We start from the raw sequence: 24,014 nt of genomic DNA on the forward strand, positions 1-24,014 counted from the left end.
TCTCAAAGTTACATATCCCAAACTCATTACCATGCAACTCTGATCAGAGACTCAGTGGTTCCAAAGTATCTGCAGAATATTTAATCACAGAAAAAGAACCAACAACCTGAAAACATAAAACAAACAACAAAAATCCATACGAGCCAAGACCAATTAAAGACATGAAGGTGTCAGAACACTTTACAAGTTTAGTTTTCAAAGGAACATATCTTGTTTCTGCTGTGAAAAAGAAATGGTTTTTTTGTGTAAATGGTACATAAACAGTACTTCAATTTTTTCACCCAAGCAATAGAAACAACTGACATATTATTTTGCATCTGAATGTAAGCAGTACTGTGAAAAGCAAAATGACAAAAATGTCTTATTGTTTCATTTTCTATCTGGCTAATTCACAGGCGTGCAGAATAATATGTGCATTAATCCGCTATTGTGGCTTTGCTTTTACTTTGTTTTCATCTTTACAAAATAAAATGGCTACCTACAGCCAGTAAAATAACAGATCGGATGCTGCTGCCATTTGCACTACCACAATCCCAACAGCAGTGAAACCCATGGATTAGCATCAATTTTCACTGCACTTCTGCACAGCATTGAAGCTTCTAAGATTTGTTACAGTAATTTTTTTTCATGCTGAAATGCCAATAGTGCTGAACAATTCGAATGCATATTCATTGCAAGCTAACCTAGAATTTAGCTGCTTCTGATCAGAAAGTCTAGTCAGACATGATAATGAGGAGGAATAATGATCTGATACCTGCATTTTGAAGCATTTGCTTCTTATTTCTCAATAGTGCTTAGAAAGAAGGAAATTATGACAGAGTTCTGAATCCATCCCTGTGGCAACATCTCCTGCTCGTCCTCCTTTTTTCCTAATGAACTTAGAACCACTTTTCATTCTCTTAAGTATCAAAATCCAGCTCAAAATGAGGAAAAAAGAAACACAACCCATGAGATGGCAGATCTGAGTTTAGATAACCACCTTTAAACCATGCATTTGCCATTACCAGAAAAAAGTAGTGGAAGTATTTTCTAGTAAAGGTCAGAGACCCAAAACCCTATTAGACATTTAGTTTGTTTGCTTGCTTTTAAGAAAAGGACAAAGTGCAAAACATCAGAAAAATGCATTAATCTATTTTACTCTTTGCAGATAAAATGTGCTTTTACAAAAAACAGATTTTCCAAATGTCTGCTTAACTGAGAAATTTTTTTGCTACCATTTGTTTTCAGCCATAATCCTAATATTTCTGTTTTAAAAGAAAGTAGATGCTTGAGCTCCATCAGTGATCAGTGGCAAGAGTTCAGAAAACTTACCTATCTGTCATATTTAGGATATACAGTGCTCCTCTCAGTCACATTTATACAGGAGTCAATACAAATAAGAATGGCATGATGAGGAGCTTTTCTTATTTACAGTAGATACACACAGATTTCCCAGACATTGTAATACATACTCATATGTTGTCCTACTCCCTGTCTAAGTTTGACCAATTCTGTTTAATACAGAAAAACTTAAACCCATATGCAGGACAGTTAATTAATGTGTACTGAACACACATGGCCTAGCCAATGATGCACTGTATCAGTGATAGCAAAAACTCCAAATATGCCAAAAATTGCACTGCATAAATCCCCTTAAAGCAATGGAATACTACGTACAGTATGTTATCAAAATTATAAGAAAGAGCGCAGAAAACCAGGTACAAGTAAAATGCTTTATCAGAATACAAGCCAGCATGTGTCTACATTTGCAACTGATCTCAGAAATAGAAAGCTGAATTGTAGCAGTGGTCCAATTGCACATGTCCAAAGACAACTGAGAAGATGTAAACTATTACTATTTAATGAAAGGTTCTATTAAAATTTTGAAGATGAAAATTATGTCATGGTGGAATTTGTTTTTCTGTATTTCATTACACGTATGTTAAATTCTACATCAAGAGGAAGTAAACCCTTTACTACCATGGGATGAAGGCCATGAGAAGGATGCAAGTGAGTCTACGTACTCTAAGAGGGTATCAAATAAAATTTTCTCTACGACTACTGCAAGTTTTGGGATTAATTGCAGCAAACAATCTCATATCCAATGAATAAATTCAAAAACACTCACCATGATTCCAGTGAGTAAACAGACTCCTTTCCCACAGTATGTATTAGGTACCATGTCACCATATCCAATGGATAGAAAAGTTATTGAAATCAACCACATGGCTCCAAGGAAGTTACTAGTAACATCCTGCTGATCATGGTACCTCGAAAGAAGAAGAAAACAAATACTTTTATTATGAACATTTCAGTTAATTTTTAGGGCTGTAATAAAGAAATCTCAGCAACTGGTCACATAACCACTCTTGTATCCTACAGTTGTTTTTTTTTTTAAAAAACAGCTATAAGGAATTCAATAAAATGCATATTAAAAGAACATAAATTGTAAGGAATCTGAAGACACAATAATAGCACAAGCAGCAGCGACTCTCCAGACACCCTGTATGTTAGTATTTATTTATATTAGATTCTGTTACCATCATCAAAGTAGCATAAATCTCTTGGCTTTTATTAAAATTGTTCCACCTGGGCACAAAACCTGCTAATCCTCTGCAGTGTCACAAGACATCAGTCTACTATTGCTGTTGCAGTGAGAGACATAAAAGGATGTGTGGGAAAGCTGAACTCAGAGCACATCTTCATCTCATATTTAAGAAAATCCCCCTTTTGTGAAATTAAATATAATTTCCTATGTGCCATTTGTTGTCTTAGTTTCAATTTTCAAATTTAATACAATTATTTGTCTCCTTCAAAGAAAACAAGCTCTGATGAATAAATTCTCTTCACATGACAGAAATATCAACTGGGAAGCCATGATGGCACGTTTTAGGAATAAAACCTATTGTTGACACTCATCCTGTGGGGGAAAAAGGTCTAACAGCATAACACAGATGGACAGAGCTGCTCTGCAGCACAGACTATCTGCAACAGCTTCTGCAGACTCAAGATTGCAATAATGCCCACAGCTGCTGTGAAACCTCAGGTTAGTAATTGATGCCACTGGATCATGACAAGTGTCATTTCAGCCAGTCTCCAAATCAGTAGGTCAAACAGTGCCATCAGAGGACACGCTCATAAATCTGAAAGCAACCTGCTTTTGACCACCAAAATAACTGCTTCAGTCTTCTTCTTCCTGGAATTCACCCTCAAAAATGGAGCAGGAATGCAGAATAAGCAGAAAGAAACATTCAGGAAAACTGCAATTCACTGCAAGTATCCGCAAAATGACTTTGTTATTTTCTTAGAAGTCTCACCTATGATTACACCGACCTCCAAACTCTTTACCTGCCAGCGACTACATCAACTGATCCCAACCCATCTGGTTTCACTGTTTGCCTGTGTCCTCATCTCTGTCAGTTTGTGTTGTTCTTCTCACACACTTCATGCAAACTTCTGAAGGTGTTTTGTTCTGTTCTGCATCACGAGAAATGTGGCAATAGTTCACATAGAGCTCCTAATGATGAGAGTGACTTAAATAAATACAGCCAGAACAGCAATGGTAGTAACAGCAGAGCTGTAAAATTGATTTAACTCATCTCCATTAAGCTCTACACAACAAAAAGAGATGTGGCATTGCTTTTTTCCAGCCTGCTCTACACTACATCTTATAGACTTAGCATATAACAGTTGTGAAATATATGCACAGAGAGATAGAGAGACATAAATAATTATAATAATTATCCCATTCAGGAGGCAAGAAGAGAGCCTGTGCATCATGCAAGTCCCTACAGAGTATCACATAAATGATATGACCCAGAGGCTTTGGATGAGCTTCACCACAAGTGAACTAAAGCCACAGCACATACTCAAAAGCTATCAAGTCAGTTACATAGCAATAAATGCCCAAATAAGTATTTATAAGATACTTCCCTAATGCTCATCTTTGGGTTTTGAACCTGGTCGTTTCTGTAGTTCAGATAGAAACCAGTTTACCTACAAAGAACATGCATTTTTCCTACATCTTGTCTGAATTTCTACATCTTTTAAACTTTCAGTGCTGTGTGGTGCTAACTATAGAAATGTTGATAGGACATAAAAACTGCCAAAATCTCTCATTTGATTAAGATTTTAAGGTTATGGTTCAGCAGTCAAATGATGCACACTATTTAAAAGTCCTCATCAATGCTTACTATTTTGTTGTGACTGAGATGCAAAGAATACTGTGTGTCACCTGTATGGGCTCAACTGCCCAAGAATGGCAAAGCCCACCAGCTAGAAGCCTACTGCAAACAGTGCTTCTCTCACAGCTGTGCAATGAGGAATTTCTCATATTAAAAATCCTCCAGTAAAATTGAGGCAATGTAAAGAAGAGTTACTGTCCTGATAGTCTTCGCCTACCCCAGATTTACAGGGAGATGGAAGGGTTTTGCCATGTTTTTTTGTTTCCTTTGGTAATCTGTCTGGTGATTTTTAAGTCTCTGTGGAGAACAGTTCTGGCACATGCATAAGCCCTTCTGATTTTAGTAAGATGACAAGAATATCCTTTCAACTACTGTGCTGTGTCATTATGCAACGTGATTATTTGGGTTCAAGACCAAGCTGGCAGGAAGAGTCTCCCTCCAATGGAGTGGAAGCAACACCAGAATCTGCAGGTTTGGATTTCGGCTATCCTACATCTGTAACCAAATTAAATTAAGCCAAAAAAAAAAAAAAAAAAAAAAAAATTAACCAAAAAAAGAAAAAGTAATTTCTTAAAAGAGAAGGAATTGCAATGTCATATTTGTACAGCCATGGGAAATACTGAAAAGAAGGTCAGGAGGTATTTACGTATTTTTCCTTTGTTTCAAGGAGGCAGACAGAAAATTTACCCTTTCTGACTTGCTTTCAAAGTCACCACAACTATAAAGACTGAACTCTGTTCATGCAGGAAAATAAGCATGTCCATCAATCAGTGCACCTCTAATGTCTGTCTTTCAAGGCTTGAGAAAAGCCAGCCACATCACTGTGTTCTCCACTGTTGTGACTACCTCCAACAGAGCTGTTGTAATGGACATTACACTGAGGATAAAAGCTGCCCACAGCTAACAGGAACAATGCTGTCTCACTCACTGTTAGCTGTTATCAATCTCTACAGACATTTCCTCTTTCCAGATGGATCATGAAAGATAGGTTGGATACAACAGGCTCTAGAATTCAAAAACACTTTTCCTAAACTACCTATTCATTCTGTTTGAGAGCTATGAAAAAATGGAAACTCAAAATCAAAATAAATAAAAATTTTCTTTCAGAAAAATATAACATAGCTTCTTTTTTTTTTTTTTTAATCACTAGAAAAAATATTTAAATTCCACTATTCTTAGTCAATAATAAATTGGACTAGAAACATGGTGAGTCACTTAAAATTGAAGATACAAGTTCACACTTAATTCTGTTAAATCTGCAGCTATATACAGCTTGGTTTCCTGGATGACATCCAGTCCCACAGAGTAGCAGAATTAAGGGACATTTAGAAAAGCTGTGTACTCCCTGGAGGCAAGAAAATCCCTGACTGAAGTTGTGCAAGCAGAAGTATAATTTATTGCTTCTGCTTTCCTTCTCCAGCAATGAATGTGCTGGCAGGCAGGTGGCACTACAGCTGGAACTTGCTACTCTGCAGAAAAGCCTCCTCCTGTGAAATGCCACAAGTCAGTTCTCACTAACTAGCATGCATCATTCCTGAAACTACTCTAATTTAAACCAAAAATAGCTGAATGGTTAGACTTGTGCAAAAATAGAGTAACTTGATGCCCTTCCAAACCAAACTGAGTGGGAGTTTTACCATTCATCTCAGGAAGATATAAATACATTCCTCAGCTGCTAGGGTTGTCAAAGCTATATTCCAGATTCTTTACTGAGCAACATTTTCTGCTGCTTTCACTATCAGTATAATGATTTTCAGTTCTGCTCTCCTTCAGAATTATGTTCCTTTTTGATGATGTTTCATTTCAGATAAAACATCTCCTTCCTAGCCTCATGCAGTTATCACAAATGAGTATCTTGACATCTAATAAACATTAATCTTATAAAGTAATAAGTAACAGAAAATCAAATATAATTCTTAGCTTAACTACTGGCATATTAATTGACGGTTAGCACATTCACTTCAATTCACCTTGCCTCTAAAGCCAGCCTCTGATAACTTCCAACTTTTTAGTTTTGCTTTCTTTAACGCATCAGTGAAACAACTGAAGATGAAGGTGAAAAGATTTTCCTTTTTGTAGAGAAGAAAATGGTCAGCTTTGATAGTAATCACAAAAGAATCTGAAGCTTGCAGTACAAAGCCCATCTGGGCAGTTTACTGTTGTGAAGTCTTAAAAATTTCAGACTAATTATGCCTGGAAACAGATTCAGCCCATTAAAGCAGAAATTTGTCAAGATTCAGCACAGACACTGATTGATCTAACTAGCTATTAGCACTCAATTACAGCACTGGGCCATTCTGTTACTCAGTGCCTGTAAAGTCTTAGACAGTAGACACTGGTAGCTTTTTTTCTGTTAATATAGATTTTTCTTCTGTTGAAATAAAGAAGAAAATAAAAGAAACCTATAAATGCATTCAGATGAAACAGGAACACTGACTCATCCAACGGTGTTACTGGCAGAAATGCTGCCTACCTTCATGGGGGGATATCACACCTTCTCTTTTTTGTGTCACATCTGTTGAAATCTTCAAATGTTTTATGAACAGCAGCAGAAATGCTTTGCCAAAAAACACCTAACTTAATCCGCTAGCACTTAATCCAGTAGCACTACTGAACCCAGTCGAAACAACTGCTGCGATCAAGCAGCCTGGATTCCTTCTACAGAGGTTAAAATGATAATTATTTTACTATTAAGAATATCAGTGGACAAATGCATGTAAAATTAACAAAAGCAACAGGGAAATGTTAAGTAAACATTATTACATGAGCAGCACGTGCACTATGTTAACATGCTGGAGAGAAACAGTAATCCAGAAGACACCAACTGACAGGAGAAAGAGAAATCAACACAATAACAGAAGGGTGAAATAGCATGTTTTAGAAAGTTTATCATTATTCTGGAATATAAATCATATTTTAAACATAAGTGTGGAGACATACAAAGATTTGAATGCTTGGATACGGGGTAAAGTGCCTTTTCAGAAGGCACTGAAGTTATTTGCCTGACACTCCTGAAGGTCTTGTCTTGCTTTCTTGGAGCTGATACTCTTGTAAATCATTATACCTGTCTGCAGTGCTAGGAGGTGGAAAGAGTTTATGTTTTTTCCAAGAAAAGCTATTTGGTTTCAAATTTAATAGAATATATCAATGTTACTAAAGTTATTTGAAGTGTTACCTACATTTTCTTCTTTATCTTTTAAATAAATGTAAAAGTGTGAAGGAAAGCTGCAAAGGAATTCTGCAAGTGCTGGGAAACTGGTACACTTGTAAAGGTGGGATAGACAGCAATCTGCTAAGAAACTGCAGCACAGGTGAGTGCTCAGTATACATGCACAGATAGGAGCTATTGGGAATAATGTTAGAACTACTGCTTCAGGCCTTAAACTACAAGAAAATGAGTAGCATGGAAGTTCTCTGATAGTTTGTTCAAGGATCCTTTTTCTTGCCTTGTTTCAGAAGCGCACTCACACACACAAATCTCACCCTTCAGGGCTTATCCCCCAACTTGATCACACTTTTACTCCTACCGTTTTCTTTTCAGCAACGTCAAGTTTTTTTGTTCCTTGTAGTGGTGTAACCAAAGAGAAACGTTATCACCGTTAAAGTCAACAGCAAAATTCCCATTGCCTTCACTGGGATCAGGAAACAGAAATCCAATTTCTTTTTGTCAAAGTTTCAGCTGAGCATTTTCTAAAATGTTTCCAGTTAGTGCTTCCATGCTCATCCATTTCAGAATTTTTACTGTGCCTTTGTGCTCATCTCACATCCTGGGTGCCAGGAAACCTCCACTGTTACGTGTATGACTATCAAGAAACATTCCAAGAAAATTGCTAAGCTAATTAAACTTCCAGTTTACAGGAAATGTAAAATGTGATGCTTTTCCTCTTCAACATTTGGAACCATTACAAATAAAATAAATGAATAAAGAACATTAATAATAAATTAAGGCTTATTTGGGAACTTATACTGAACTATAACATATCCTTACGTCCTGTGTGCTTGAGATTCAGTAGAATGGTTAACAAGCTAATGATCGTGGAAAGCTATCTTCTAAGTCTTAAACCAGAAACTGTCCTTAAGTGCTGGAGGCCTGAATAAGTTCTGCTGGCTCTGCATTCTGCCTGTCAGCAGCAGCCTTTCTTTTAAGAAAAACAAAGCAAAACACAGAAAACAAAACAAAACACACAGAGAAACTGCCTGGAGTCATCCAGTTGCACCATCATGAGAAGCAGCACTGTTTCATTCAGCTAATGAAACACAGCTAATTCTGTTACCCCCACACTCTGCACAGCAACTTGTTGACAGCTTCCACTTCCCTTTCACCTCTTGGTGAAACACGGCATCTTCAGTGTTTCTACTGCTGAAAACTCTGAAGAAAAATATTAATAAGCGATAAAATGCTTTTCAAAAGGTTTTTTTTGTTTGTTTGTTTGGTGAATAATACAAATGAAATATTTTACTGGAGCTTTAGCATACTTCAACTTAGAAAGCACACCCTCATTGCCTTCTTAGACTACATCATCAGCCAGAAAAGAAAAGTTACCATCCAAACAGAGCCTGTTTTTATTTTGTTTTTTCCTACTCTTTTGTACCTCTCTGCTTACTACTTTAATGCAGCAAAAAACTCAATTTGTTTTTGAACAAGGAGAATAGTGTGGTTACTATGAAAAACAAACATTTCTTATAGTTACCATATATACTCCATATATTGGCTTATAGCCATGAACTGTAAGAATATAAACTTGAACATTTCGAAAAGCGTATGTGATATCATATTTGTCCCAGTCTTGTTGATTCTAATAAGATTTAGCTGTATCAGTTTGTATCCGTTTTAAAGGAAAAGAGTCTACAGAAATTATATATAATTCTAGAAAATTGTGAAAGTGATGGGAAAAAAACCAGCAACAAATAAAAATTATACATATCTGGCTGCAATATGTTTTAGCATCAATCTATCAAAATTAGGGAAAAGCTAGCATGGAAGGTATTTTTTTTCTTTCAACAAAGCTACTGAAAAGATCTTTTAAATAAAAATGGTGTCTGGTTTAGGAAATAGAATTCCTAGACTCCCTGAATGAAAAGGAGAACAAAGTTAAATACAGATAAAAGGAGGTAGCTTTATTAACATTGATATTTCCTGACATTAGATAAGATGGAAGAATCATATTTTAGGAGGATTTAAAGCTGAATCCAGTAGCATGAATAACAAAAACAACCAAGGTTACAGTAGCAAGACAAAAATGTATACAAGACATTAATCCTCAAATTTCATAGCACAAGGCAAAGAGTAAACGTCAGGCAGTAGGACAAAGTTATACCTACAAACACGTGCAACGGATCTGTTAATCTCTTTATGATTCACACTTGACTTAAAGCAGAAGTGATGTTGAACAATACACACAGGTATCTGCATGGGCAGAAGGAGTGAGCTACAGTTATACCTCACAGCAGGGCAGCAGCATCACGAGCATCATCTTTACTGTGCAGCGCTGCAGACAGACTGAAAAGCATGGGTCCATTACAGCACAGGACAGGAAGACAGAAGAAGCAAGCAGGAGCTAAGTAGGAAGGGCCGCTGCCTGACACAGCACCACAAACAAGGCTGGGGTCAGGCACTCCAAGTTTCTGACTAAGCCACGCTGTCAGCAGCACAAGGTCCAGACCCGTGGCACTGCACTTGCTGACAAAGCTGGTGAGCAGAAGCCAGGGGGCCCTCACCCTGCAAAGGGACTCTGGCACAACCCACACGCAAACAGTCTGAGGGACCACAGGGAGCTTGACTGAAGAGAAACAGCTGCTATTGTGTCTGGCGCAAAAGAGAAAAATGAACAGAGCTACTTCAACTTTGAATTGAATTCAAGATCGAGAGAGGATGACTCTTCAATCTACTGGAGAGATACTGCCTAAAATGCTTAGAAGAGGAGTTGGGGAAAGAAACACATCAGTGCCAAACGTAGACAAACCACTTCTCAGTAAATAACAGCTCTGCTTTCAAAGCCAAGTTTATAAAGTAACCCAGAAAGCCTTGAGACTACCAGCACACTCAGTTAAGAAAAATAAAAATGAAAACCTCCAGTAGATGCTTTTCCTATAGCTCAGTATATCATTTTTTACCAAATGAGGTTCAGAACAGAGGCTATTACAAAAATACACCCAGTTAAAAGAACGCTGTAATGCATTCATATAATTGGGCCAAGCTAAAGCAACATAAATGGCTTTGGAGCAATGCTTTTTGATACTGTAATCTTACAAAATAAGACATATATTCATGTGTATTTCCTTTCTGCAGCCATCCATTTAACGAAGTCTGAAATTTGGGGATTCAGTCAGAATGAATATTATTTCAAAGATTCACTGCAATTTTTCTAAGTTTCTAACAGAAGTAGATGAAGCTGTATAATTACTGAAATATCAATCTTTGAACAATCAAAGGGAGTTTCTTAATGAGCTCTACAGTTAATCCTTCTGTATATTCAGCAGCAACTAATTCCCTGCTAAAATTTTCCTTTATTTTGCATTTTTTATTTTCTCCAGATACCTTGATACTTAAGCCCCAACTGGGAGTTGTTGTTTTCTTCTGTTGCTTTTTGTTTCTTTCTTTCTTTTCTTTTTTTTAAGTTCAGAACGCCAAATACAATCAACTGATGCCTAAAGAATCCGAAGTAATTTGCTGAAGATAAATTTTAGACACAGAGGTTTATAGAATTAGTCATTATGCATCTAAAAATAAGCCCACTATATTTTCTTTGTGCCATACTTGCCAGAACGACATAAAGGTTAGCCTTCCTTTCCTCCTGGATGCAGACATGGGTAAATGGGAGATAACAGGAGGACTACAAATTACACAGCAATGATGGTGAATTCTCAAAGAAGACGTAGTGACAAACCAAGCACTCTGAAGGCGTTTTTCTCCCATGGAACTAATAGCATTTATCGGTATGCGAACTACTGCTTTTCAGTATCTTGCTTTTTACTGCAGAAGCTGATGTATTTCCTCTAACCAAAAGGAAGTACAAGCTCAAAGTCATAATGCCCATTCTATGTGCCCAAACATGAGAACGTCAACAGTATTACCAGCGTAAGTACTTATCCTAATGAAAAGCACATTGTAAGCAGATCACCATAAAAAAGACCTGAGAGAATTTATCATTTTCATTAGAATTTAAAAGTGGAATACTTAGATTCATTCAAATGTTCTAGGCACACGGAATCTCAGAACGGCCCAGGTTGGAAGGAACCTCAAGGATCGTGAATCTCCAGCCCTTCTGCCACATGCAGGGCCACCAACCTCCACGTTTAATACTAGACCAGAACAGTAAGATTGCCCACAGCTGTGTTGCTACACACAGAACAGTAAGATTGCCCTATGCAATACCATGGAAGTAAAAAGTTTACAAAGAACAGAATTTCTTTTCAGCTGGATCTTTGTGGTAAAAAAATTATCTGACTGCTTTTTTGGACAAAGCTCGCAATTTGTATCATAGGCAAGGCTGGAAATGCGCTTAACTTAAATCAGTTTAAAATGTACTTGTTTAATGAATGTATTTTAATATCCTTCCTGAAAGTGACAGGTTGCATTGAGCTCAGCCTCCTGAAGTCACAATGCTTGATACTACACAGATTTTACTGCATATTCATAAAACAATTCCAAACATAAAGTCTGTATACCTGACACAAAGTCAGTCACCTGAAATTTGTGCCGGTTTTTACCACCAGTTGGTTACCCATGCACTGATGGCAAAAATTAATACACTGACATTATGAAATATAAAGAAGTATAAAATGTAATTATATAATACTACATAGCGTATTGGACAAAGAAAATACTTGTAACGTGTTTTTGCATGTGAAGCTTTAGCATGAAGCAAACAACGTTAAAGAAAAAAAGTGCTCCTCTTTTTCAATTCTGTCCTTTTCATCTCTGATCCAAAGGCTAGGAAAATACTGAAATCACATTGCCTGTAATAAATCTAGAGACACTCACCTACTGTAGGTCAAGAAAGGTCATTTATGCAGGAGACAAAATTTTTGTTTCCCTTTGGTACGATGCCTCCATATTGCTGTATGCCTTACATCGGAGTGAAAGCATCACGTATGGGACAAAAGTTCTGTCACAAGTCCCACAGTGCAACTACACACTGAAACAATACTTTCAGTCAGGCTATCAGAAACATAATGCAGCTGTAGTGCTTAGCTACAGCGATGGTAATAAAGGACTGCTGCCTTCATTACAGGCCTCTGTGGTGTCAGATTTGAAGGGAGAAGCGTTGTCCAGATAGAAAGAAAATGCTTGAGAGGCTTCTGCTGTTCAGTGTTAAAAATGCCAGATGCAGTTATGTTTCCCTTTGCTCTGTTTTAGACAGTGGCTTAATATCAAATTCAGTGTGAAACTGTATGAAATCTAAGTTTTCTGCTTGCTTCTTTTATCTTCTCATCAGAATGAAGATAAAAATCAAACTGTTTGGTTTTGCTTGTTTTTCAGTTTCTAGTTTGTTTGCTTTCAGGACAGCATAACTCTCAAGGATCATCTGTCCTGTAGGGATCAAAAAAAAAAGAATAAAGATAGAAAGAAAAAAAGATCTTGCAATGTTTTCTCTAAATATCATGTACTAGAGAGATTTCCTTGAGCCTCCAAACTCTTCTTGCCAAGACTCTTTTATTGACTGATACTTGTCTTGCAGTAAATACTTTCTGATCTTTCGTCTCTCTTAATTCCAGCGAAGAAAGGAATGGAATTCTTTGCTCTTAAGGAACTTGAGCAAGTGATATTTCAGAAAGAAAGAGCAGTTGCATACTGTCACTGTGCTGTACTGGAGGTAAGAAGTCTGAATTCACAGCTGAGCCCATCCTGAGCTTAACTAATCTTTTTCACTACCTACACCTACAGCATGCATCTTGTCACTTACAAGCTGAATGTGTTAGAAAAATCCTCTAATGATACAGAATTTACCTCGTGTCTATGGATTCCTCAACAGAGCTAATTCCTAGGCAAATCATACTTTCATACTTAACTGCACAGGATTCAAGTGAGAAAGCACAAAACAAGGAACTGAGACCCTGATGAAGTAAAGATGTACAGGGTGGGAACACACGACTTTGTTCTTGGGGTTGGAGTCGATGATCTCTGGAGGTCCCTTCCAACCCCTATAATTTTGTGATTCTTTCTACACCTTTATTGGTTTGCCTTGAATATTTTCTTTACTTTCACCAGCTAATTATTCATTTCCAGATTGTGTTCATTAAGGCTGTCAACATAATAAGCATTAAATTTCAACATAGCCAGCAAGAGCAAGAAGACATCTGTTAAAACCTGAAATCTAATTCACAGTGGTCTCTCAGCCCTGTACAGACGGTGAGCTCATGGATGGGACAGACTCACAGAAGTGCATACACATGAGCAGGTCTAGTTTTAGGGAACTACCCATGGGGAGCTACTAAACGTCCTCCTCCATTAAGTTTATTGGCTGAACTGTCCTTCTGTAAGATTTTACATATAAAGGGAACTGAATCCATCTAAAAAATAAATAAATAAAAATCATTTAAAATTTAAAATTTTAAATTTTAACTTACAAACACCACTGGAGACCTACAGTTTTTTTCTGGTGCCTTAGCTTTCAGCTGTCCTTCTTCGATAATTATCACTTGAAAGCATTCCAAAGAAGAAATTTATTTATTTATTTATTTATTTTTACTCTTATTTCAAGTAAGTAATGATGACGAACAACATGGAGGCCAAAGACGCCTCATTCCAATAGAAGTCCATAACATTGAAGAATAAACAAGTCAGATATGCACAATAGACAGTGTTTGTTCTAGAAGAGAAGAAAAGAACTAGATACCAAACTCAAAGTATATGTCTTCCTCTATTGCTATTGGGACCACTTTATACCTAAATTGTATTTCTGCAGTTAAAAAGTGTTCATTATGCAAATGTACTAATGGGACATACTAACTCAAGAAAATATTTGAGTAAAATCACTTCTTATTTATCTTACAGAATAATGATCTCAGATTTGTCTAGATTTCTGCACTCAAGAAATTGAATTGTGTGTTCTTCATAGTGAAGGAAGACAGTGACCTTCAACACACTAATTTAAAATCCATGGAAAGTACATCAGATCCAGTGTCTTGATTCTCCACACCACTCATCTCCACTTAATTCCTCCCTTAGCTACATGAGCTGTGACAAAATACAAGTATGAGCAGAATTGAAGGACAGCTACAAATCTTCCGGCCTGGGATAGCCCATGTTTCCTGAATGTCTTTTCCCAAAGACTGAGAAATCATAAAGTAAGCATACAGAATAAATTAAATTAACTGTATTTTCATACAGACACACTTCCTTCCTCCACAGAATGGGTAGAATTAGGTTGGACATCTACCCGCTCAATAATTTTAAGCAACATAAAAACACTAGCACTTCTAACATTCTTTAATAGCGTTGCCAAACTGAAACCATTTGGATAAGGTATGGGTCAGGATGACATTGTTTATGAACAACAGAAGGATGTATGTCCTAGAAACCAGATAAGCATTGCCTAATTAGCCTTATTGCTTATGAAAACTCGGTGGATTCTTCTAAAGTAGTGTCCTTTCGATGAATATAGCTCACTCTGACATGAAAATTACACCCCTGGAGAACCTTACTTACGGAGCAAATGTAGTCATATCTACAGTTTCTTAACTGTGAGCAAATCACTAACCAGTCTCCTGACAGAGGGCAGATATCTGGGTGGATCCTAACCATAACTAACATTGTGAAAACAGTACAGAAACGAAGCTTAAGAAGGTGGTCTTCTAGCTTAGTGGAATTCCCACCTAGTACCCAACTTTGGGCAAAAAAATCTGTATGTGAAATTGGCTTATTCATACTGGATATGCAATCCCATATGTAGTACTACAATAGAACTTTATGCTGGTTAAGTTTGAACCATCTTGTTATTCACTGGAAAAATCAACATACCAAATGTGTTTATAATTCTCTTCATGGAAGAGACAAAAGAGCTTAAATGACTTCAGAATCATAGAATCATTCAAGTTGGAAAAGACCTGAAAGATCATAGAGTCCAACCGTAAACTTTGCTTAAGGGCAGAACAGACCAATAAAACAGACTCTCTATTTCGTTCTTCAACAAACATTATGTAGTCTAAATAATTAACCGCATTTTCCACTGAAGTTTTGCACATTTTTATATTTTTAGAAATGTGTGAGTTTTATGTTGGTATACCAAGACCTTCAGTTCAATGTTCTATCCTACCCACAGCACAGCCTGTTATCTGAATAACAGCAAAACAAATATCATTGACATCATTAAAGCTATGCTAGCATTACTTCTAGTACAAATTTGTATTTTTCTTAAAACGAAAATGAAGATGAGCTGACCCAATGTGCATTTCCTGGTACAGACTGTTGCATCTCCAGTACACACTAGAACATCTATCCTTGGCATTTGACTAATTATCTGTGCCAAAGCATCCTGTTCTAAAGATTAAGAGAAATCACATTTCTTTCCTTCAGAAGTACAACCACTGAAGGATAACAGTATCCTGCTGTGGAACATTGATTGCATCAGCAGTTCTGCTTTGCAGCACACAAAGAACAAAGAATGCAACCAAATCAATCTGATTGCAAGGAGATGCAACTGTTTGAGTAAATATCATGCTAAATGCAGTATTATTAAAAATTACCATGCACCACCTTTGATAAACTTTGGAATACTTACAACAGATAGAAAAGTAATGCTGCAAATATTACTGAGAGCTGACAAATGTCTCTGCTGTTAAATTAACTAGACGGAAAATATATTTTTCTTTTCAATACCTTGGAAAAAAAATCTCCAATTTACCACTGAGGATTAAACGGTGAAGGTTACAATTTTAGCAGCTTATTGGTCTGAAGGCATATAACGATTTTCTGAGGAAATGAATGATTAAAACCAGAAAGATAGGTACTTCAGCATGAATATTTAATCTGAAATCTCACTGTCTAATTTCAGGCCACGTTGCATCTCTATGATTTTAGATATGACCTGCAAAGGTTATATAGTTCTTTCTGAAACACAGTGAAGAATTGCTTTCGTTAGATGACACTTAATGTCAATCATTTGCAAGATCATACATGTGCTAGTGCATGCCTAGAAGGATGCAATCCAGCTTGAAGACTGACACTAACGTCACAAAGAAAAACATTTTGTACAATTCTTAGGTCAAAGTAATTAAAATAAGAGGCAAAATAATCAAAGCTACCAGAAACAAGCCTGAAGCAGCAGACGGACAGCACATTTGCTCTTGACCAGTGTGTCACATTCACCACAATCAGTCCAGAGGCTGGATTGGGCAATGTTTTATAAGCCCATCTTTAAGCTTCACCCTCAGATGTACTCAAATAGTAAACTCAAAACAAAGTCACTGAACATTGTGACACAACTGATTATTAACTAAGTACTTTCCATGCCCTTCAACACTCTTCTGTGTTGGAAAAAGGAAGCAATTTCATCTCTCTGAACATCATGTGCTGTACTAGTCCTCACGAGCAGCAGAATACAAGCCAAAAAAGGAAAATGCCTCCAGCCAAACTCCACAGCTCCCCTCAAACTACATCAAGCTGCACACGAGAGGACTAAAACATTTCTTGCTCCTTTCACATCAGTTCCTTCACTTTAACACCTGCACGGTCAGCTAGGCAAACACTGCCTTCTGACTCTCTGTTGGTTTGTTTCATTTCAAAACAGCCCCACAGCATGAGACAGCTAATACGCAACAAACCAATGGGGGGGAGAAAAACAAGGCAGCATTGATTCAGACTACTTCTTGCAAGTAAAGACTAGGTACTTATGTGTCCTGAGTTCAGCTGAGACAGTGTCAATTGCACAGTATGTTTGGCAATGCCCAGGACAGGGCCACTTGGTGAAAGAGCTGCCATCATTATGGCCTGGTAGCAGGGGGCAGGGCAGAGCATTATTTTATTCAGCTGGACTGAATAAAATAAGGGGTCATTCCATATCCTTTGCCACCACAGGAAAGGATTAGAAACTTTTCAGCTGTGGGGAGCGGGCAGGGGACCAGCCAAGCATCAGTCAATGGAACTTGTGTTGCTAGCGGGACGTTGGACAGCAGGTAGTTGTTAGCTGGGCATTGGTCAGTGGGTGGGGAGTAGTTGTACTGTTTTATATACATATAAATTAATATTAATAAATATATATTAATATATGCCATATATTAATATATATTTATATATGATTTATTACAATATAATAAACATATATTAATATTTATAACATTAAATAATAATATTACACAATATATTTTGGTACGTAGTATAGTTTGTGTATATAATATATAGCATACTATTACGTAGTATTCATATAATAGTATATCACGCAGTGTACGCACAGTTATTGCATTTTCTCTCATTGCCTTTTCTGTTTTAGTAAACAGCTTTTATCTCATTTCACAAGTTCTATTTTGCTTCCAGTTCTCTCCCTCATCCCACAAGGAGGGGTGAGTGGGCAAATGACTGTGTGGTGCTTAGCTACCTGTCGGGTTAAACTACAGCATTAAACAAGGGTTTAGTTATGGGTTTGTTCCCCCCCCTCAGTAACTCTCATGTTTGTAAATAAATAAATAAATAAATAAATAAATACATAAAATCAGCTATTTTAAAGTCAATAATTAGACACTGACTTAAGTCTTACTACAAAAAATAGAAAAAAAACCAACAACAAAGAAAGCATTAAAGATTAGAAAAACCTGGATAATTTATCACCAGTTATTCAGTCAGTAGCTGTTCCCAAATACAGATCTGCATGGCTCAAGCTGTCTTACGAGAGAATGAGATCACTGAGCCCCAAGTTGAACTGCCATGTTATTATACTTAAGCCCCAAGCTTTTAAGACAATTAACTAAAAGTCTTTATCCATTTGCTCTACTGCACAATAGCCAGAAGACTGGCACTTTCATAGAGTGTGCCTCACAGCTCTCTTGCTCTGTCATTGATCCTAAGGAAGAAACTATCAGAGATGCAAGGATGAAAGAAACCATAACTTCTGCTACTTTGCTGGAGTGATAGGATGCAAATGTTTACTTTTTCCACAAATTAAAAACATGGAAACACCCATTGAAATGGGCATGCATAATATAGTTGTGCCTTGGGCCATAATAACCGAGTTTTCCTCTAACTAGCAGGACTGACACCCTCCTGATGATAACAGCAGTTCACAATGCTGTCACCTGTCTAATTACAGCTGCTAAGACATACTTTTATGACCTAAGACAAATTACGCTCAATGCAGACAAACGTTTCCCACAAAAACGCGTTTGAAACATCAAGCAAGATGAATCAGACAGGGACACATTTTATTTACATGCCAACTCTTGTTTCTCAGAGGACATAGCAACATAGGATACTTGGAATTCCAATACATAAGTGCCAGCAACCACATACTGCCTTTACAGTTACTTCATTAATGCAAAACAGCTTTCATGAGAAGTGGCAGCTGCCATTTCGGAATTTCTCTGGTGAAATTAAATTGATTTTTGTGAAGGAGCCTTTCATTAACTCCATCAGGTTTAACAACACACAGTCTCCCAACAGTCATAAAATTATCCAACTTAAAACACTCTGAGATTTTATAAACATGAAGGAGTTTAAGTGCAGAAAATTATAATTATCTCCTTTCAGTTGTAATCCACTTTTTCTCCACTCACAGAGATTAAGAGACACACAGAGGTAGACAACCCAAGGTGATTCTAAATTGCCTTTCATATACACTGGGACCAGTAAGACTAGTTGCACATCTTTTCAGACATGCATCCCTATTTCCTCCTGTTGCAACACCTGCTTTCAAATGCATGCACAGTTCCTTACAAGAGATACTTATGTCTACATCCAAAGCTCTTCCTAATGACTTGGCATGATCTGCATATTTATAAACAATCATTTCTGCTCCACACTCCAGGCCCTTGAAGTCCTCCCCCTCAGGGTTTACTGGCCTCTGTGGCTGTTTCTAAACAGCCAAGTAGTGCTCTGCTGGTCCAGGCTCCTGAAAAGGAGCTGTGAGAAAGCCAAATTACTGACAGAGGCAAGATAAATGACAAAAATAGGATGGCAACCATGTTTGCTGGTCTAGCTGGGGTCAGCAAGGATTGTCCATCCACCAGCACTGGAGGCACTGTGGGAGCTGGCAATGCAGCAGCTGGCAGGACGATTGCTGGGTGCTGAGGAGGCTGACCCTTCACCACTTCATCTAACTCATGGCTTCCAGGCCAGCAGGAGGCTCCTCAGGAGACTCACTGAGGTGAAGAGTACCTCAACTGTTAGTCTACCAGAGCACTAACGCCCAGATAGCTTCTGGTCCACCAGCAAGTAATAAAAGCGTTGCACCTTCAAGTACTGTACAACCTGCTCACAGTGTTTCTGCACCTTTTGACAATGCCCAAATAATCTTACCCGACAGAGGGGTCGCAGCACATCAGGTAAGGAAATTAAAGCATACTCGCAGTGACAACCCCTGAATTGCAAAAACTCTGGAAGTGATAGCTTTTAGCATACTAATCTTCTGCAAAATCTGGTCTTTGTTAGAGTACATTCATTTGTTCAGCCCACACAACTCTAAATTCCTAGGGTTTTAAACCCTTTTTGCTTTGTACTCCAAAATTGCAGAGGGCTGGAAATATTATTAGTGCAACCTGTCCAATAAGACAAAACAAATGCTATGTGACTATATTTATATTTAATCAAGCTTACAAATATTAAAAATAATCTCTAACATGACAACCCTCTACTTTATTATGCCATCAAAACAAAATAAACACCTATGAACAATCTAATGCACTCCAAAGATTAGGATATAATCTTGCACTCCTGGCATAGCCATAATACTTGGTAATATAAATCCCATTCATTTGCATTAAGTGAATTGCTGGCTTATACCACCAGGTGATCATTGTCAGAGACTACATTAGCATTAACAGCAATAAAAATCTTCTGTCCTACAGTTCGTTACATATTTAATCATTTTGTCATTTCTTTTCAGTGCATTACAACGTTTTATTGTATCAAACACAGTCTTTGTTGCAAACTCTTAGTATTTTCACCTTGTTAACCTGCCTTGCAAGTCCAATTTACTTTTAAATACTTACTGTATTAATGGAAAAAATGAGTCTTTTAAAAAAACAATAACAAAGAAGCCAAACAGCTGTTTAGCTGTAACAGATGTTACTGCCAGACACCCTTATCTCTCACCAAATACAGAGGTAGACAACCCAAGGTGATTCTAAATTGCCTTTCATATACACTGGGACCAGTAAGACTAGTTGCACATCTTTTCAGACATGCATCCCTATTTCCTCGTGTTGCAACACCTGCTTTCAAATGCATGCACAGTTCCTTACAAGAGATACTTATGTCTACATCCAAAGCTCTTCCTAACGACACAATCATTTCTGCTCCACACTCCAGGCCCTTGAAGTCAGTGAAAGTCCTTTGCCTTCCACTAGTTCCATATCAAACCCCTAACAAGGCTGTAGCCTCAGGCCAGTGACACCATCCATCCCAGCTCCCACCCTTTCCAGGTAGCTGATAATCTGGGGCACCAGAGATACTTTTTATCTTCACTGCACCTTCCCAGCAGTCAGAGATAACCTCTTTTGCTGGCATCAAAAGACAGGCTCACACGCTACATCATGCATTTCATAAAGGAGCACACTGCAAAGACACCAGCTTAGTGCCAGGTCACTCCAAATCCACCTGATGTGCACTGACAGCATCGTTCTGTGCAGTACAGCTGAACACCTGCCAAGCAGTGAACGTTAAGGTCCCATCACCTGTGGAGCTGCTCACTTCTGCTCCTCTGCTGGATAAGTACAACATGGTGCTGGCAAATCCCTGTCCTCCTGCTTTGGCACTGCTCTCCAGTGTGAACTCTCAGCACGGCCAGCATCCATCAAATCAAACAGCTCATCTTAAACTTCTATAGCAACATGTGACCACATTCATCTTCACCTGAATATAAGTATTTTCCAGAAGTACTTTGCTGTCTCTTTCCCTCACTAAAAAGCATAACAAGCATCACTTAGTACTGCAGTATCTTAGATGGAAGAGTTACTCTCAGATATAACTGTGCCCAGCAGTGCACACACATACACTGATAGCCCTGACCCAGAAGCTCAGTCTGAAAAGCAACTCATGTTGTACCAATACCTTCAGCTTTCCACTTATGCACCTCAGTATGGAGAGCCATTCTTGTGGAAACTCAAGAGGAAAGTTGCCAATGGATTGTATTTAAACTACAATAAACCCTGTGTGTTTCAGAGAAGAATATCTGCAAGAAGATTCACGTTCTAATTTCTAACTGAGAAATGTTCTTGACTGCCCCTACAATCAGAGCCTACAAGCTCTGGAGTACTGTAAATCACTGTTTTTGGAAGCATGTTTGTATGTGATGGAATACACCACCTCCTTCAGGGTTAGATAATTAAGAAAGTCATGCATCTCAACCTTCAGACCAAACTCACTGCTATCGAGCACTGCATCTGAGAACACCGTGATCCCAGAACATGTACAAACCTCACTGACAACAATAGATGAAGAAGGGGAACAAGCTCTTCTAAAAACAAGTCATCATGCACTCCTCCTCATTCAGTTTCCCAAACATAATTATTTAAAACATACTACAAATGATACAATGTAGGGTATTTTTGTGAAAATTTAAATTACTACTGATTAAACAGGACTGAAATAGGTATCAGGATTTCAAACACAACTGAAGCTTTACATAAATACTGCTGCAAGGATGTAAGAGGCCCCGTGTTTTGGGCCAAAATAGGTAAGTGCCTTGTCACTTGCAATGAAATTGGAAAGCCTCCCCTTTAATATTTCACTTACTTTTGACTAAATAACCTTTCTATAAAGCCATTTAAAATAAATAAATAATTAAAATAAATAATAAATAAAAAATAAAATAAATAAATAAATATACCTAAAAGAAGAGGCAAGTGAGCAGACAGGGTCACCGGTGTGGCTCTTGCACTGCACACAGCTCAAAGGCTGACTTGTGGGTGTTACGTCGAGGTGGTTCTCACAAATGCATGTGGTAGAAATCACTCCAATGCAGCATCGCCTTCTTCCTGGAGCACTCATTTCCTACAAGCAGGAAGATGCACAGGCAGAGCTGTGCTCTCTTGCACCCCACCAGGAAAGGAAGCTGCCATTTCAAAAGTCTGAATCAGTGTAATAGTATCTCAGCAATATTCCAGGGCGGTAATGATGAGACCTTTCCCTTCAAAGAGCACTGGTTTTTAGCATGAGCACTGATGAAAATTTGGGCTCTCTGTAATTGATCTTAAGCTTTGTTACATGTTAAGATATCAAATGTTTCCATTGGGTTTGTGGGCTCACGTATACAACTGAACTGTACGCAAGAGAACAGGATCAGGGATGCTGTACAAACAGTCTTAATACAATACTTTTTGACCTGAAAATAAACAAGCCAGTAGTGAATTACCTGGTAAATTGGGAAAAAATATATATATGTATATATACATGTAAAGCTATGGCACCTATGGGTAACAAAGTTCCATCTGGTGAGTTGCACATCCTTTCCACATATACGTTAACTATATGGGGATTGTACAGGAAGCCACACTTAACTGTTACAGCTGTTTCCCTAGGCAGCAGGATGGCCACTACAATGATGTCTCTGCAATACCAGTTACCAAGTGGCTGAACAGCTGTAGCAAGTACTGTAGCCAATTTTGAGCTTCACAAGGTAGAAAACAATGCCAACAAAAATATATACATCTGAATGTGCTGAAACAACCAGAAGAGCACTAGAAAATAAAGAACATACCAAATACATTAAAAGCACCTTCTAACGTTTCCTTTCTTTGTTTAATTTCTTTAAACTTCTCCCACGTCAACCATCTCTAATTCATCAGTAATTCAACTTACAGACTGGGATTTATGTAATTGAATCTTAATTTCTCAATGGAAAGGATGATTTAATGCCTACAGTCTGAGTTCAGCCAGCATACTGCTACACAGAGTTAGCAGTGAACTGACTATCATGATACAAACTCCTCACTGTAGCCTGACAGCCAGATTAGGAAACTTGTGGAAGTAGTAAAGCATAAATCCTCATTTATGGGTGTATTTTCAAATGCATTAAGTTCCTAGAGCAAGAAATCATATTTTCAAGTGATAACAAACTGATTTCTGGTTCAGTATGACTGTATTTTCTAAGGACTGCTTTTTTTTAAGTGGTACATAAACAACACTCCTTTTGAAGCGAGCCATCCTGACTAGTTTAATGTGTTGCTTAGAATAGGTAGAAGAAAACGTGAACTACTGCATTTAAAACTGCAATAATGCAAAAGCCAGAGGTTGCATCTTTGATCATTGAAATGATGTTATAAAAATATGTCCATAAATTGCTCTTATCTGAAAGTTTTTGGAAAGGCTGCAAGAATGACCATCCTTGCTGAGCAGAAGACAGATCATTCCCTGCATTATGTTTTGCAGATTACAGACAAATGGAAAACAACAAAAAAAAGCATTCTGTCCTTGAAATCTGATAAGTAGCCCTTGACAGATATTCTCATCTCTTCAGCCTTTTGCTGCTGGAGAAATAGTATCATGAGACTTTGCAGCTACGTATGCACTCTTCCACTTCATTCTGTTCTTACAATGCTGCATGTAAATAGAAGGGAATATGACCTCAAATAAATAAATAAATAAATGGAAAGTCTTCCTACTCTAGTTAGATGACCCTGAAAACATATAAAGCAGTCATAAGATCTTTCTTCTGAATAAGGAGATCTGCTTGTTCTTGTTTTCCTATTCTATTTTGCCTT

The 24,014-nt window shown here is 37.6% G+C and overlaps 1 protein-coding gene across 5 annotated transcripts in view; it reads right to left on the bottom strand.

Annotated features, from left to right (window-relative positions):
• The window catches only part of KCNN2 (potassium calcium-activated channel subfamily N member 2), a 68,413-nt gene that overhangs the window by 20,336 nt on the left and 24,063 nt on the right, over positions 1-24,014 (bottom strand). For 4 of the 5 annotated variants that reach the window (XM_042882925.1, XM_042882926.1, XM_042882928.1 and 1 more), the window contains one exon: positions 2,108-2,249. In XM_042882925.1, coding sequence (XP_042738859.1) covers positions 2,108-2,249 — 142 coding nt within the window. Of the gene's footprint in view, positions 1-2,107; positions 2,250-22,141; positions 22,209-24,014 lie in introns of those variants that run through there. The other variant, XM_042882929.1, reaches the window with a different exon arrangement.

The sequence above is a fragment of the Lagopus leucura genome, unplaced genomic scaffold (assembly GCF_019238085.1).
Source record: "Lagopus leucura isolate 7727_CA_CO unplaced genomic scaffold, USGS_WTPT01 Super-Scaffold_100036, whole genome shotgun sequence".
NCBI classification, from domain to species: domain Eukaryota; kingdom Metazoa; phylum Chordata; class Aves; order Galliformes; family Phasianidae; genus Lagopus; species Lagopus leucura.